Here is a 17,975-nt window from a genome sequence, read left to right on the forward strand (position 1 = left end):
CGGCGCAAATGGGGTTAGCAGTCACCGAAGCCCCAGGCAGATCTTAATACCACCTGCCTCGGTGCATACATCGTTGAGTTGGATATCTGGTAATGCGGGTGTTTTTCCAAACGCGTTTTTCATAAGTTAGTTCCATCCTGCGACCCGTACAACGCTGGGTTTTTGTTGACGTGTGTCTTTTGGCTACGCAGTTAGGCGGCTACCTACGTAAAATAGTAAAGTGTAAAGTGAATATTATTGCATTATTATTCTTAACTGCAATGGCAGCCGACTGGGAAGAAATAAGACGTTTAGCAGCAGACTTTCAGAGAGCGCAGTTTGCAGATACGATTCAGAGGTAACTGCACTGAGATATGGCTAGTTGGCTAACTGGGAACACTAAATGGATTTGACTAAATTTCAGTTTGACTGTACTTATATCATGTGATGTTGTAATTTTCTCCAAGATCCCGTTTGTTCCGTTACATTGTCTCTCTAATAAGATCTATTATGTGCGTGATTTATATTTTATTTTAACTTGAAACATGCCGGGATGTAGCTAATTGACCTGCTTCCTGGGGCGCTCGCTTGCATATTTGACGTGTAAATAAATTAACGACGCCACATAGGTGCTCAGATATTAGTTATGTAATCAACATGACTATCTGCTTGCACGCAGTGCGTCGTTCTATGTCCTGACATACTCGCGGTTCGTAGTATCAGGCTAAATTGTAGGCTAAGGCAAGAGGCTCCTTTAAGGACATTGCGTATTGTGTTACTTCATATGTATAACTAATGATGGCCCAGGTGTGGTACAAATGATCACAAAGTACAGAGGCGGAACACAACTGGTACTTTCACCAAGTGCTGTTGCTGTTAAAACAAGAAAGTCTCGTGCATGCGGCAGAGAGGTACATAAAGAGCGAAATGTGTAGTTAAGAAAATAAATATAAGTCCGTTTAATGGTGGCGTTTATGCATTTTACGTAGTAGTTAGTGCCTCTAATATCCATACTTTACTAGTATCATAAGCAGCACCTGCAGGGTTGCCGACTTTGGTCAGCTGAGATTTTCAAATCAAGACAAGTGTATTCACACATGTAACAGTCTATTTAACATGCAAATAGTCTGTAGCGTTAACAGTGCTTTTGATGTAGCTGATTTCAGGTTTATAATGGAATAATATAGATTTTCCATAAGATTTCCTATGTGAGTGAGAGAGTCTGAAGGAGTGAGCACCTCACTTGCTCGCACCTGTCTCTGTGTCACGTGAAGAGCAAGATGGCATAGGTGAAAAGAGAATTTCCACACGGGGATTAATAAACTATCACTCGTTTGTTCCATAATATTGTGAAATAGTTGCTGATTTTAACAACACCATACATATAGTGTGCAAAGAAGTGAAATAACTTTATTTTTAAGTGATTTGTGTTTGTGTAAAACCCTGATGATATGTCTGTCAAAGTGTATTAGTTTTTTGAAAGCTTTTCTAAAGGCACTCCAATATGTGCATTTAATTGCTGACTTGACTACTAGCAAACCATATTCGACTAATCAGTATTTAATCAAATTATTTAAACGACTTACTTCGTGACTATCGCTGATGATTATATTATTAAAGTTTTAATATGTTAGTAATCTACTGGTTAGTTTGATTAGTCAAGTAATTGCTTGTATATAATTCAATATATAATATAATATATTGCCATTGGTGAGAGGTGGAAACAAACCCTGGATGGGGTGCTCGCCCATCGCACATGTGCTCTTCCAGTGAACTTTTGCTGTATTCTTGTGGACAGTGGCAGGAAACCAGAGGATCCTGCATCAACCCATGCATGCATGCAAACCAGCAGTGTGCAATAGCTGGGCTACTCGCTGAGATGCCTGCAACATGAGGCTTGCGCGCATGCAACCGACGCATCACAAAGACTGTGATAGTCTGCTGGGTGGAAACTGTAAATCAATTGTGCCTAAAACATTTTTTCTATCATTGCAAACAAAACTGAGCAGGCTTTACAATTTTGATGATGGATCCTTTTCGATAAACATGATCTAATACATGTTAAAATATCTGAAGTTTCACACCTTTGCCTGTGCATGAGCTCCACTGGGGCTCTCTGAGCCAACAGAAGCATTCGTGTCCTTTTTGTTCGACTCACTCATAGACAGTGTAGTGCGTTCCTGAAAAATTTAACTCGAATGACGGAGGAGGAGAAAAGCAAACAAGAGCTGGTTGCAAAAAGGCATTTATGTTCAGCTGTATGAAATATTTTGGATTCTGTTAGTGATGATATTGAACAAAAGCAAGTAATTTGTTAACACTGCTTTGTATCTTGGCATAACTCAGTAACACCACCGACTTATGTGACAGATAGATAAAACAAGTTCCATTTGGCTATAGTTAATTTTCAACTCCTAAATATCACAAAAACTAAAAGTGTGTCAAATGTTAACTTTTTCCAGTATTTTTCCAGTAACTTTTTCCAGTCCTACTCAAAACACGCAATACGCTCGCAAAAAAATAGTGATGTATGGTAATTATGTACCATATGTAAGATGAACCAGCTAAGTGATGTGGCTAACCTTCACTTTAGCAGCAATTATTTTGAGTTGCAGAAATCGTACAAAGTAATTTAAACAGAATAATTTAAGTCAAATTGATGACAAAGGTAAGCCAGAATACTCCGAGAGGCTATGTGACATACGTCTGTGGCAACCTCGCATTATTCGGTGAGGCTGTAAACTTTTAAGATCTGTTCGCATTGTAGTTGTGCTGTTATATTTAAGTTATGCTTTGCAATACTGACAGACGACTGCATTTTCATTAACCGTTAAGTGAAGTAATTCCACACAAATGATCCTTCCGCTTTTTATTTGGATCCTCTTGTGCCATGTGTGATCTTCCTTCCATCATATTGCTGAGTAGTGAAGAAGGCAGATTTTGATTTATGTTTTAAAAAAAATCAAGCAAATACGTTTAATCAAATGAGCTGATGGTGAAATTTAGCAGATAAATTGAATGCCTGCGGTGTCCCTAAGAAGAGGTTCTGGAAGCAAGGTTGTACTGCAGTCATCCAAAAAGACTGTAACTTTTCCAAGGCCAGAAGAAATATACACTGTGCAGATAAATATTGGCCATTCTTGCAGCATCACAGAACGACTCTGTAATTATTATATATTATTATACTTGATTCTTGGGTTTGAAGTATTTAATGAAGTATTTTTGAAGTATTTAATGTATCTGTAAAAACCCGTTGTATATGAATTGCAACAAAGTTTCAGAAAAATTTTTATTTAAGTGACTTTGCAGGTTTGGTCATAATTCAGACTGGTAAATCCTAACCAAGATTTTGTATTTTTTTACAGTTTATATTGAACTAAATACTGCAGTCTGTTACTCCCCATCCTTTCCTGTCATTTTTCTCCAGGTTATCAGAGCGGAATTGCATTGAGATCGTTGCCAAGCTAATTGAGGATAAGCAGCTGGATGTTGTACACACGCTGGATGGGAAGGAGTACATCACCCCTGCTCAGATCAGTAGGGAGATTCGCGATGAACTCTACGTCCGTGGAGGTTCGTCTCTGTCATGGACACCTCGCGAACTGAGATCGCGTTACACGGGTTTCATATTGAAAACTTGCACTGAGAAACCAGTGACAGACCATCTTCACTGCGCTCGCAGTCAGTTTGGAGGTGTTCAGACACCCCCAAAACTGGTGACTTCGGTACACTGACACTGTCTGCTGGTGCTAATTGAGCTTCTAAAATGTCATGATATAAATTGCTTGCTTTCTCGATAAATGTTCCTGCAGTTGATGTCATTCTTTTTTTCTTTTCTTTTAATTTTACATATTTTTTTTTTTTAAACCAAGGTCGGGTGAACATTGTAGACCTACAACAGGTCAGTAGCCCCCCCAGCACAGATAATTTCTTCATTTGCTATTTTACACAAAATAGATGCTTTATCGGTATTTTATTTGGTAAAGCTAAACATGACTCTGGTTTAATATGTTTTGGTGACATATCTTAGCTTTTGTCAGGCACTGTAGCTATGCCATAGTGTTTGGTAATTGTAAACTATTTGGGGGGAGGGGGGTGATACGTTTCTCTTATTTAAATGATCTAATTTTAAAACTAAGTTTCCTGCTTTGTTTGACCAGGGGGGGGCATTTACCACATGTTTCTCTTTGCAGGTTATTAATGTTGACTTGGTCCATGTTGAAAGCCGAGCCAATGATATAGCAAAGTCTGACAGAAACACTCAGTTGGTTCTGGGGCAGCTTATCGACGAGTAAGTACACAGTGTGGTCTATATAAGTGCCAAATACCAGTCCTTCCATGTATAGTTCAAGTTTGAAATTTGAGTGCATTGATTTAGTATCGGTAGGGGGATGGCGTCTGTGCCTGGCTTCAGAAGGTCGCTGTTTCGAATCCCAGGGCTGACAGAGCAGTCGCATCGCCCTTAACCGTGAAAGACGGTCCTGTCTCTCCAGATGAATGACTGGTCTCAGACTATTTTCTTTTGTCTCTTAGGAGAGCAAAAACAAACGAATTCCTGTGTACCTTAACTCGTAACTGTTCACTTCATATTGACAGTGATCTCGTGAAGGAAGGTCAAATATGTCAACAACAACAAATTTATTTTTATATAGCGCATTATCACAACATTACATCGTCTCAAAGCGCTTTACAGCATCCTCACCCAAAGCCCCCAGTGAGTAAGCCATAGGCGACAGTGGCAAGGAAAAACTCCCTAGAAGGAAGAAACCTTGAGAGGGACCAGACTCAAAGGGGAAGCCCATCCTCCAGGGGCCGGCAGGGATAGTCAAATAGAGAGATGGTTAAGTGCCAGAGATGGGCCAAGTCACATTGTCCCAATCATAAGATTTGGGAAATAACTCACTGGTTTCTATTTGGCTTGACATGAAGCTTCTTATTAAAGAGTAGATTCTTCAGCATGCGTTGTGTGTGTGTGTGTGTGTGTGTGGGGGGGGGGGGGGGTGCTCATTGCACGGCAGGTTGCGCAGACCGTCAGCGTCGCCTTATCTGTGTTCCCACCAGGACCTACCTGGACCGGCTGGCGGAGGAGGTTAATGATAAGCTGCAGGAGATCGGTCAGATCCATGTTGCCGAGCTCTGCAAAACGTATGACCTTCCTGGGGACTTCCTGACTGAGGTGCCTTGTGCGCAGATGACTCGCGTCTGACAGCATACAGTTCCTTAAAACACTTCCTCCCTTTGCTAACTCGCATCACAGATTGAACCGGATTTCTTAAAGTCTTTGTTCTATTAATATCATCACTTTTTTCATTGCTGTGCTCCGGGTCTAGTGGATGTTTGCCTGACATTTGTCTTAGTTTATATATTTGCATGATACTGACTGCGAAAATCCTTCAGGTAGATTTTTCATTCATATATAATTTATTTCGACCATTTGTTATATAAACTTATAGTATTGTAATTATTTGTAATATAAATGTTATATATTTTCAAATAAATACAGGAAAATATATATTTCTGACATTATTCAGGTTTCACATGAGATTATGATTTGATATTAAGAGAAGCCCCCCCCCCCCCCCCCCCCCCCCCCCCCGAAATGAGGGGCGCATAGGAGACAGAGGCTGTTTGGTCCTTTCAGAGTCACTGCAGGAGTGACCATCTGCCAGCCTGTACTCGCAGGCCGCACTGCAGCAGCAACTGTGACCAGCCGCACAGTCCCTTGTAAAAATGCCTCGCTGCTAGTGTTAGAGATGCCGTCTTACGTCCTGCCCAGAGTGCAAATAATGCAGCTGTACAGTTCTGACATCTGAGCGATAAGTCAAGCATCGAACACATTTCTGCGTTGTTTTATTAACGGGAAACAACTTTTGTTCACGTACATTTCATTGTTGTGCTGGAATGCCTAGGAAAAAATCTTATTTTTATGAAAAGGTTACATCTGCGCGTATTTTCCTCTTGTGTTGTAACATATCATACAGTATTCATCTCCCCCCCCCGCCCCGCAGCTCATCCTGCCTGATATTTTAATCCATAGGTGTTGTCCCAGCGTCTTGGCAGGATAATCCAAGGCCAGATGGACGAGTATAACCGTGGAGTGATATTCACACAGACATTCCTGGCTCGTCACAGAGCTCGGATATGTGGGCTTTTCAGTGCAATGACTCGGTAGGCCCCGGTCGTCGCTACCAGGCAGGCTCACTACAGTCACCCTAACACGGCTTGTCGAGTTTATCACTCTGTATTGTGCTTGTGATAATGATCCGTTTGGCCTTCAATTCTTAAGCTTTTTTTTATATCAGACACTTCAAGCAAATGCATTTCTCACTAAAACATATTAATATTTATAGGAAATATATTTTTGATTTCATGATATTTCTGTTTTTAAAATACCTCAGTTTGTGTTGGTTTTTTTTTTTTTTATCCAAGATTGGTCTGGGTTTTATTGCTTCCATAGCAACATTTTAATGATTGTGACCACATAGACGTATGCTGGTAGTTTTTGGTTACCTTTGATTAGCAGTTGTAAAACTCAAGAAGATTAATGTGCCCCTCCCTCCCACCTTCTGGTCCAACAATATACTTCTTTTCTTCCTTGGTCAGGCTTTTAGTATCCAATTACTGTGTGTTTCTGTAGGCCAACACAACTTAATCATCTGATTAACCTCTATGGGTTCCAGGAACACCTGCTCTATTGTAAGTAGATCTCTGTCACCCTTCCATTAAGTTCTCACTTTCTTTAAGTGTGTCCGTGGTCCTCACGGCAGGCTGTGTTCCACCGGCGAATCATTTTTAACATTTGCCAGAATAATGACGCTTTTCCACTGGTGGAGAGGAACTGTGCCGTACGGTGAAGAGGGACTAGTTATAGTGCGTTCCAGCCTGCTTTCTCGCTCCCACTGCAGAAGGATCGGCTTGGTAAAGCCTCAGGTTGTGAGAGCAACTGGCGTAAAACCGAAGACTCACTCATATACTGTTCACACAGATTTACCATGATTTACCATGTGCATTTTTATATGTTTAAAATGTTATTTCATTTATGAAATAACTGCCTGCTAATTTCCGCTACCGCGTCTGTGAGAATTACCGTGTTGTACAAGCATCAAACACTAGCAGAATTAGCATTTGCTTCTGTAACTTTGCATTACGAATCCATTACGTTCAGCTTTTCCACAGTACTGATACTAAGTGTTCTAAGTAGGAGGTTGGAAATGTTCAAATTATCGGGAGCGTGCCGATACTCTTGCTCTTTGTAGAGGAAGCTGTCCGCGAAGGGCAGCCACCCGTAGCAGCACCTAGGTAGCTGGGGGCCTTGCTCAAGGAGCCACAGACATGCTGAGGCTGGGTTTGAACCCATGACCTTCTGAATACAAGCACACAGGCTTAGCCCACTGAGCCACTTGCTCAGTTGGTGATAATGGAACCTCAGTTGGTGTTAGTGAAGATGAGGTATAACTCAGCGCTGCAACTTAAGTTTGTGATACTTGACTGGACTGTCTGACAGTGAGCTGGGAGGGAGCAAAAACGTGGACCGGGGGGGGGCAGGGACCAGACCGGGTTGAGAAACACTGAGCTAAAGCATTTCATTTACAAAAAAGATTTGTTATGCAAAAACAACTAAAATGGAGGGTATGTTTTCTGTGCAGGTCTGATGCAGTTTGTTACTGGGAGGCTGCCATGCCCTCAAGAGCTGGGCATTTAGCCAGCCAGAGCAGGGGGCATTTAGGGTTAATCAGCTGCCAATGCTTAATACACCTGGCACTGAATTTATGTTCATAGGACTAATCTTTAAGTTAACAAGTAACAAACAGGCACAGTAACCTGCGTTTTTCCAATCAGTGGGCGACAGGTGAGGTGATTATTTTTATTTATTTTTGTGGCTGGGGGGTTGACAGCTGCGTCCCTTTTTCAGATTCCCATCACATGCTGTGTTCTAGGGCCAGATGCCAGCTTTCCAGAGTTGTGCTTCCCCGTCAGACTGAAATTTAGCCGGGTAGAATTGACGCTTTTTAAAAAAAACAGTCGCGTAATCATGCTGAGCGGGGGGCGGGCTACTTTCATAGTATTCTCGAAAACCTGCGATAGCCAGCCCATCTACACTCTGTGCAATTTCTAGGATGTGTGAATAAATGATGAAGAGATTGTTTTTACTGTTGTCTGTTTTTCTGCACCAGTCATCACTGTGTTTAAATGGGTCTGTGTGGAAACAGCACCTTATTTTACCCCATCACTGCACAAGCTCTGTACTTCAAACAGATATTTTGCTAACAGTATACTTAAAGCACCCATGTATAATCCATTATAGATACCTTCATAATGCATTATAATGGCTTATACTGACCATTATAATGGACTATATCTATGTATCTATAGTGCGTTATAGATGAGAGCTTCACAGAGCAGTCACAATGCATAATAAGCATGGCTATAATGTGTTATGCCTTTTTATAAACAGTTCTAGCCATATTTGTAATATTGTATGAATGCATTATATTGCATTATGAAGGTATCTATAGCATATAACACAAAGTCCTTTTAGGTCTTCAAGTCTTACTGATATTTTCAGTACGCGGTAGGTTTCGGTATCAGGTGCCTCAAGACTTTCTGCCTGGGATCAATGCAGTCGATGAAAATGTTGGTCTGTCTTCATATGTGTTCTGGGGGATGCTGTTAAGTGTTAACCACGCCATCACCCCGAAGCACCATACTGTCCTATCGAGCCTCCGGTGTGACACTCTGTCTCTCGTTTGTCAGCCGTCCTGGAAGAGCTGGTGAACAGCGGCCGCCTCAGAGGTTCTGTGGTCGGTGGCCGGCAAGATAAGGCCGTCTTCATCCCGGACATCTACTCCAAAACGCAGAGCAGCTGGGTGGATTCCTTCCTTGAGCAGAACAGATATTTGGGTACTAACTGGCGCGTTGACTGTGATGCTCAGAATGCTGACGCTCACTGCAGTACCCAGTGGTGGTGATTGTAGTGACATCGATAGTGAATTATAAATTACTCAAGACAGAGCCATATTGTGCAGTGAATCTCCATGCATCATGCTTATCGGTAGTGGGGACAGCATGCATGAATGCATGGGTGTAAATTTTGGGGGGGGGGGGGCGGATTGTAGCCCCAAAAATAATCAGTACCAGCCAATACAGCCTCCTGGACCCCCTTAAGTGGGTGGAGACCTCAACCCCCTACCCCAGTACCAAAATTGCGTGTATGTTTACGTTTGTCTTTGTGGGATATGTACGGATATACACACACCCACACTGTGTGTATCAGACTCTGTTGGTGAGAACGGTGCATCTGGTGACTGGTTTAGTTCCCACGGTCCGCTGAGTGATTTCACCATTGGGCTCCAGGAGTTCTGTCTGACTCGACTTCCAAAGCTGTACATCACTTTGGTTAACAGCATTCTCTAAATAACCGTACAATGTATTTGATTAAACTAAGTAATGCCAAGGACCTTTTGCCCCTGTACATCTTAATGCTCATTAAAGTGTCTACGAGAAGGTACTTTTCTCTACGATTCGATATCAGGGTTCCTCGCTGTGCCTGGAATCATCAGACTTTAACATCTATTTATTTAGCAAACACTTTTATCCAAAGCGATGTACAGTTGAGGCAGTGGGGCCCAGCAGTTCCTGGGGTTATGGCCCTTTCTCAAGTGCCTGGTGAAATCGCTCTGCTGACCCTGAGATCTGAACCAGCAACCTTCTGATTACAGATACAGAATCCTAACCCTCTGAGCTGCACACCCTTCTGTAGGCCTCTTACAAACAAATGCTGTACTGTAAGGCCAGTGCTGGCCCCTGTGCCTCTGAGATGTGGCTTATTCTGGGTCTGCGTGCAGAATTCGACGCGTTGAACCGCCTCGGCATCCCAGATCCTGTCAGCTACATTAGGAAACGCTTCCGGGGGAGGAAGCTGCTGTTCCTGCAGGCCTCCTGCGTGGACCAGGCCATCATCCAGCAAGTGGAGGCTTCTGTCGAAGAGGCTGTCAACTCTGGTACTTGGATTGACGTGCAGGTTTGTCTCTGAGACCAGACCAATTTGGACTGACAACATATCTGGGCTTTTTTCTCTGTGGATGCTCTTAAGTCCGTAGTGTAAATTAAGCCAGCTGTGGGCGCTAGTGTGTCTTTGATCTGCTGCCCGTACCACCCCCATCCAGCCCCTGCTGCCCAGCTGTCTGTCCTCGGAGGACGTCGCCATCTTGGTGAACGAAGTCATGAGGACGGCGAATGTGCAGTCGTCAGCCCGGCTCCTGTGCGGGACCGTGGTGGTCAGCGAGAAGTTCATCAGCAGCTGCCTGCCGCTCTTCCAGCAGTCCATGCAGCAGAAGGCTCAGACAGTAAGCCTGCTGCCCCCGTAACCATGCCAACCATACGAGGATGGGAAAAATGTCCGCTTCAACATCTGTACTAATAACCCCATTTTCCAGCTTCTCCGATGAGTATGAGAGCACTTCCCTGGTATTTTTCTTAAATGTTTACGTTACAAGTTGGTTACATTTGCCGGCTGTGTAAGTCTTCCTTCTTAGGAACCTGTTAGTGGAGTTTGTTTATTTTTATGTAATTAATGAGATTTCCGGTTCACCATTGCTTGTCAGTCTCCTTTGGGACCATGATCTGCCTCCTTCACCATCTAAAATATCTCATCTTAGATATGGTATTTTGCGTTGCCGTTCTTGCCAGGAAATCAAGAACAACCCAGTATTCCTGATATCCGAAGATGACCTGAAGCAGAACCCCACTCTGGCTGACGCGGCACCCCCCGGGAAGAAGGACAGGAAGGAGGATAGGAGGAAGAAAGCGGCAGGTCTGGTCCGTCGTGCCTCCTGTAGAAGAAGCGCGCAGCCTGGCTGTTTGGCGCCGTGTGCGGGGGAGGGCTGCCGGCGCCGGATGGGTCGCAGGAGACGCGTTTGCAAGTGGGCAGGGAATAATTGGAAGATTTTGGACAGGGATAAAGAAAAGTTTAAGGATGACGAGCAGAAAAACCCGCAGTGAATCTGGGCGGCGAGCTGCCTCAGCCGTCGGCTGTTTTTTTGTCATTTTGTTTTTTTTCTGGGCCGACTCTTATTAAGCTGTTTAGTGCTTCTTAGTGTGAAATCCCACCCCTTTCCTGTGCCAACAGAGGGCAGCGGGAGCACGAAAGCGGGAGGAGGCGGCAACGCCAGGGAGATCCGGATCCGGAAAACTAAGAAGAAAGGCAGGAGGGATGAGGACAGCGACGAGGAGGCAGCGACGGCCCCGCAGGGTAGGGTGAGACCTGCACAAGGTGGTGCTGGTGGGGGTTAGGATCCGGGCCCGAGCCCATTGCTCGGTTTTGCGTATGTCATTCTCGAACGCGATCCTGGGAGATGCATCTGATAACCTGCAATTACGTCTGTCTAAGAATGGTGTAATCCCCCTGAGCTTAATTACAGAGCTCAATTATATCCCCCCTTCCCCCTTCTCTCCCCCACAAAGGCCGAAACAAACAAGCCGAAGTCCCTTTCATGTCCCACGAGCAGGTGGAGGCCGTCCTACAGGAGCAAGTGTGTGACTGTCCTGAGGAAATGATCTCGGAGCTGGCGGAGCACATACTGAGGTCTGCGGTTTGTTTTCATTTACGTGCCCGTTTATCGGCATGGCGCTGACGCAGCCCTGCCTCCAGGGGGCGCCCAGCTCATAAGCTCCGTGTCGTCCCGTGCGGCAGGCCGCTCACCAGGCTGTATCAGGAAGTCGTGCTGGGCTGCCTGTTTGTCGTCGTCCGGCGCTGGCACTGGGGCTGGCCGGAAGCAGAACGTCAAGGAGCTGCAGGAGGAGATCAGCAACCTGTACAACAACATCAGGCTCTTCGAGAAGGGCGCCAAATCATTCCCAGGTACAAATGCTGCCTTCATCAGCGAGAACCTTTTACGTCTTCAGCATGCTGTTTGTATATCATTTTTAAGAAGGTTGCACGTTTTAGTGGCACTTTTAAAGTGAAAGCTAACTTCTTGACCCCCCCCATGCCAAACTGTCCCGTGAATTCTTGACTAATATGTGTCGAGGGTCAGTTTATAGACCAAATGTAATCCAGGGCTATTAATGTATTTCTGGGGTAGTAAGAGTATCATGAATATATACAGAATGGCGGGTTTTCTCTGGTGCCCAATTTTATAATAGTAATTGGCAAAAGGCATTTTTCTCCACATAATTAGCGCACATTTAATACAAATCAATAATTAATTTGAGATTATGCAGTCACAACGTAATGAAAAGCACATTCGCTAACTAGCGAGAGAGGCGTACAGGCACAAGCATCACCAGCAGGGAGAGATAGGGCCTTTGTAAGCTTGATAAAGCGAAATGTATGCAAAAAGAAAAATATTGCAATGTGTTTTGTCAACAGCCGAGAACATCCGTGCGGTTCCGCATCATTGCTGTTATGTCTATCTGTGTAACGTTAAAATCGGAATTTAGTAAATATGCATGCGTTAGTTTCATTTCTGATAAAAATGAGAGAGTGTTTGGGAAGCCGTGTCCCGGGTGTGATATACGTTTGCTAGCCCTTTGCTGTAGGTTCAGCCCCTCTGTGCTTTAAGATGTTTAAGATCATAGGCTTATAGTCTCTGCTTCATTAAGATCACATTTCTTTAATCGTGTAAAATCTGCACCCCCCCCCCCCCCCCCACCTCCCCTTCAGATGAAACCCAGACCAGTATCGCCAAACACGTCCTGAAGACCGTGTGCACAGACATGACCAACATCCTCCTGACCTTCGCCGCGGCCGAGTTCATGAGTGCGGTGGAGTCTCCAGGCTCCGTCACGAACGAAGTGAGCAAGCCCCCCCCATCCCCCCCCCCCCCCCGGTGTTTGACTTTGGCGCTTTTTTATTATCAGCAACATAATTATCGTGTCTTTCAGGTGAGGATGAAGATCTTGGGTAAGCTGCCAGAGGACACCAAGGCTCCACTGATGAAGCTGCATAACAGCCTGAACGGAAGAGTGAGTCTCCAGCCCAGTTGATGATAAACTGTCGGGACTGAAAGGGCAAAAGCCAAAGGCACCTGCCCATTTTCAGTCCCTGCAGATAATCACAGCGGCTGCTTTTTGGTGAAGCTTTAGATAGCCGTCGTGGTCACAGCAAATTCATTTATGAACATTAATGAATCTATTCGTTTACTCCTGCCAGGGTTTGTATGGCTATGACAATCCTGGAAAATTAAGAAATTCCATTTTCCAGACCAGGAAAAGTATGGAAAATAAAATATCAGAAAGTTTTGGGAACGTCATGGGATTTATGAGAACTACGTTATTTTTTAAAAAATTATCTTGTTATACTTTTTTTTTATTCACACATATGCCCATAAATACGTTTCTATCGCAGGTCTATTTCAGCCGCGAGTGTGAGTGAAACGCTCGCGCTTATCTTGTACCGGTTCCGCTCTGTGGACTGGATGCATAGACTGGCAACTTTTCTATTGCAACTTTTGTCTGCTTGTGATTCATGCTAAGCGCCGCAGTCGATGATGTTAGAGCAGGAACTGAAACTGATCAGTCAGTCCAGGGTTATGACTTTGCATCCTGCACTCTAGCTACTGCCCTGTGAATCTGTATGGCTATCCATGCTGGAATCGGTACCTTGATGCTTCTCAGTATGAATTAAGTAGTAAATATCAGACCCGTGTGAAGCCTCGAATGAATGCATTTCACAGGGACAATGGCGTTTTGACACACTGCACTAGGCTGGAGGTGAAATATTTGCCGTTTGTCTCTGTGTTTTTTGTTTAAGAACATTGAGGAGTTCCTGACCCACTTAGAGCCCTCTGTTGAGGTGTGTGGATTCATGCTCAAGAAAGGAGACAAAAAGCGAGAAAGGTGTGGAGAAAGTCCTTCAATGGCCATTGTGACCTCTTTAGCGTTTGATCATTGTTTACGTTAATTGCTCCTTTGTTCATTGTAATTTTTTTTGTTGGAATGCATTTGTTTTGTAGAGCCGCGTGCAATATACTTCCCCAGTATACCCTAATAATGTGATATTAAAGACCTCTTTAAAGTTAATTTAAATTAAATGCAGTTATCAGCGCTAGCGTATATTGAGTCCTTAATTGTTGGTTTAATGATGGTTTAATGCCATTTATTGGACCATTCTGGTAGCCATCATTTCCCAGGCTGTGAGGTGGGCGGATTGTGATTGCAGTGCTGACGTCCATGGTGTTCTGTTCACTCAGGCAGGCCTTGTTCCAACATCGGCAGGCTCTGACGGAGCAGCTGAAACAGACGGAGGAGCCAGCGCTGGTGCTTCACCTGACCAGCGTGCTGCTTTTCCAGCTCAGCAGCCAGTGTGCTCTTCACGTCCCCGGCCGCTGCGTGCCCCAGATCATTAGCGCACTGGCTGGCCGCATCCCCGAGGTCTGTGTGGAGGAGAGCCCATACGCAAAAATTAATAAATGAAACACAGAAATAGCTCCTGGATGTGGTTCCGGATCCCGCAGAGCTCTCGTCTATCAATAGTGCTGCCTAATTACGAGACCTTGATGTTGCTATAAATGTCGGCGTCTCGGTGCAGTTTTTGTTTTCCCGGTCTGTGATAGGTAGACGTGACTCCTGCTCTTTGAGGTTAAGCAGCCACGTCACGCTCTCATGGCATGTCGATGTCCTGCAGGATCAGCACAGGCTCCTGTCCCAGTACCAAGCCCTGGTGGTCAAACAGCTGGTCGGCCATAGCAGGAAGCTGCCCCAAGGTGAGATGGAGGGCGATTCCGGGAGCCCCCATGGCGATGACATGGATGCGGTACGCAAGGAGCTACTCTCTTTGACCAATGAGGTGAAGGACCTCGTGTTGTTGCCGAGGAAGACGTCCGTTACGGAGGACTGAAGTACTGTGCTGTGCAGTGAATGCGTTCCTGAATAAATTGTTTCTCCCAACAATGAAAGGATGGCTGTCGAATTATTAGGTTAAACCTTGCATGACTGGCTAAGACCGCTTGTGCTTAGAAAATGCTTAGCTGGGGGTTTATGGCGATTGCTTTTAAAATGGAAATGTGTCGGCCCGTTGTGAAATAGCTGGCTCAAGCTTCTGTTTAACCACCGAACTTATCACACGAATGCATGAGAAACTCTTTTCTTGGCTGTGATACTGACTGCCGCTCGTGAATATTGGGAGTCAGAAGTGCCTAAACCTGTCTTTATGTACTTCGTCTTGCATAAAAGTTAGGGAAATGAGATGTTTTCACCCTCTGTTTATGTAGTAAAAGTCCAAACAGTTGAATTCTCTTATTTCCCAAGTTTTTCCCCAATTTTAATTTCGTTTCCACGCCCATTTCAAATAACAGTGATGGCTTGTGATTTTATCTAACCATTGCAATCTAAACAATATTCAAGTTGTCATCGCACTCCACAGAGGACACTAAGATTATGTTCAATGGCACCAGGGATATTAAATCAGACTTGTTATGGTCACCCCAATGTTAACAAGTCTACGGACTTACTCCAGAGAACTGTCATCACAGGTAACAGTGACTGCCGGACTAACCCTATATTTATGGAATTGTGTCTGTCCTGCATAATATCCTGTTATACCTCGTGCATAATGCTTACACAATGTACCTGTATTGTTTTCATGGGCATTTTATAATTGAGAGGATGAATATCAATTGAAAGAGTGTTTGAGAATGATGGCGTCTCCGCTGGAAAGAAGGGAACGTTCTATTGACTGAATTTCTTCAATTCAATTTCATTTTCATTGTCCATTTTCGCATTACATTGTCTCAAAGCGCTTTCCATTACACCTCCCCAGAGCCCCCAATGAGCAAGCCAGGGGCAACAGTGGCATAGAAAAACTCTCTAGAAGGAGGAAACCTTGGGAGGAACCAAACTCAAAGGGGGAGCCCATCCTCCACGGGCTGGCAAAGGAAGTCAAATAAACAAGAGGGCCCCAGTTCATACTGTACAATTTAAATTTGAGTTTCGGGGGGGCAGGTGATGGGAGGTAGGGCTGTGTGCTGCTTCTGATGGCAGGAGAGACGTTACAAGCAGAAGGGTGAGCAGACTGGAACGACGCCAAAGGCAATGGCAACGTCGCAGGCAGCAGGGTAGCCAGAACATAAGTAGGAGGCATGTGGGAACGCAGGCATGGGGGGTCCCTTAAAACGTCAGCACTCTAATTCCACTAGGGGGCGTGAAGCTAGAGTGACAGCACTGACAGTTTTGTTCATCCAAAGCCAATGGCACTGATCCCCCCCCCAGCTCTACATCCCACACTGTAGGTCTTACTCTTATTTCTATTTCTGATAAGCAAATCAATTCACCTTCTGACATTTTCCTAATTTTATTTGCATTTTAAATGTAAACCCTGTTTAAAATTGGCAGCAGAAGAACCAAGTTACATAGAGTGGTTTAGTTAATATGTAGAAGTTGGACATCATGTCAGTGTTAAGCAGGCACCATACGATACCACAGTTGTGTAGACTTATTCATGCAAACTGTTTTGTTCAGGACTCATGTTGAGACCCCCAGACATTTTTCATCTAGAATTTACCATTTTTTTCTCCTCCATTTCCTCAGTGACTGTCGTCATTTTACTGAAATGGCAAAGGCCTTTACAATAAACTGGGATGGCAGGTAATTTATACGTGTGTGTGTTTTGAAATGTACTCCATCCTGTTGTCATGGCACCCGTAATAGCAGGTAGCGTTAGCGATCGCTAAGATCTTCTCGTTATTTGGAATCCCAGATACATATTTAGCTGTACTCTGAATGTGGACCTGAGCCGCTTCAGTAAAATGTCTGGCTTGGTTATAAACCGCAAGCGTTAGACATGCAGCTAAAGGAGTGTTTACGGGGCAATTTATTTCATATTCCATGATACAGTGCAAAAGAATAAAATTCTGCTGACTGACACTCAGTTTTGATGCCATGTCAAAGGCATTTTTTACACTCAAGCAAATGGGTTCAGTTCCAGATGCTTAGAAGTTAATGTGATGATTGTCTGCTAATCACACTGGATGCTGCAGGCAGCCTGGATGAGAGACGCGGTCTTTGCGGTTCTCCTGACACTGTGAGTAGGAGTCCTCTGGATCTTCGCCGTCTGCTAGGGTGTGGAACACCCCCATAGCTGAAGCGTGTCCTCCTTCCATGTTGGCATAACATTCATGTATGTTTTATGTGTCGTACAATGCGAACCTGAAACGTGAAAGCGATCGTGAAAAGTGCCTGGGCTCGGCACGTACACGAAAAAGTTGCCGTGTGCGCACTGATGTCTGTTTCCGAGCTCCAGTTAATCCGCCCTGCACCCCCCTACAAGCACTGACCTCCTGTGAAGCAGTGCAGGTGGCTGGTTACTGCTATTGGCCGGACTCCTACTCAGGGTAATGTTGGCACTTGCGCCTTTGGGATGCATGACCTTGAATGACCCCATGTCAGTTCAGCTGAATCTGGAGGTCGCCTGTCCTCTTTTAAACTCTGCAAAGCCCTTCCTTTGGTGAGAAAAGAGCTGGTGCATTCTGGTTCCTTATTGATAAAAAAAATTCTAATTCTAAAGCAAAGATCAAAATTAAGATGTCATGGCCCGGTGTATATAGTAAATAGATAAAGGAATGTGATTTTGCTGATATTGTTAATGTACCGATGTAAACTGTAATGACGCTTTTCAGTCTGTCATTTTTAAATACCGTTACCTCTATGTAGCAATAGATAAATCACTTTTAAAATGTTCAGCAAGCGTTATTTCATTATTACTGACAGCTGCCTGTAAGTGAGCGGCCGCAAACTCCAGTAAGACAGAGCAATGACACCCTCCAGAGGACAAAGCCGTCATGTCAGTCTGGCGTGAAGATGACGAATCGGTCCATAATTTGATCAAGTTATTTGACTTTTAAATACCAAGGAAAATGTGTGCATATAAATTAATATGCTAATAATCTATAAAACATTTTGAAGACTTTTAACATTTTGCCAAAATGTGTATTTAAATTTCCCTTTAATTTATTTAAATGTATGGTCATTTCGGTATAAATAGATTTGAAACCATAGTG

At 44.1% G+C, this 17,975-nt stretch overlaps 1 protein-coding gene across 1 annotated transcript; it reads left to right on the forward strand.

Annotated features, from left to right (window-relative positions):
* The first annotated feature begins 136 nt into the window (after window positions 1-136).
* ufl1 (UFM1-specific ligase 1) lies at window positions 137-16,571 on the forward strand. Its single transcript, XM_048986379.1, is given in 20 exon segments — window positions 137-337; window positions 3,407-3,552; window positions 3,852-3,880; window positions 4,173-4,270; window positions 5,041-5,155; window positions 6,017-6,147; window positions 6,617-6,675; window positions 8,734-8,880; window positions 9,825-10,000; window positions 10,146-10,325; window positions 10,669-10,792; window positions 11,108-11,230; window positions 11,443-11,563; window positions 11,672-11,705; window positions 11,707-11,839; window positions 12,644-12,774; window positions 12,865-12,945; window positions 13,733-13,818; window positions 14,172-14,352; window positions 14,606-16,571. Coding segments are annotated over 20 exon segments (2,385 nt in total). The 5' UTR covers window positions 137-260; the 3' UTR covers window positions 14,819-16,571.
* The last annotated feature ends 1,404 nt before the right edge of the window (window positions 16,572-17,975 follow it).

This window comes from Brienomyrus brachyistius, chromosome 19 (assembly GCF_023856365.1).
Source record: "Brienomyrus brachyistius isolate T26 chromosome 19, BBRACH_0.4, whole genome shotgun sequence".
NCBI classification, from domain to species: Eukaryota; Metazoa; Chordata; class Actinopteri; order Osteoglossiformes; family Mormyridae; genus Brienomyrus; species Brienomyrus brachyistius.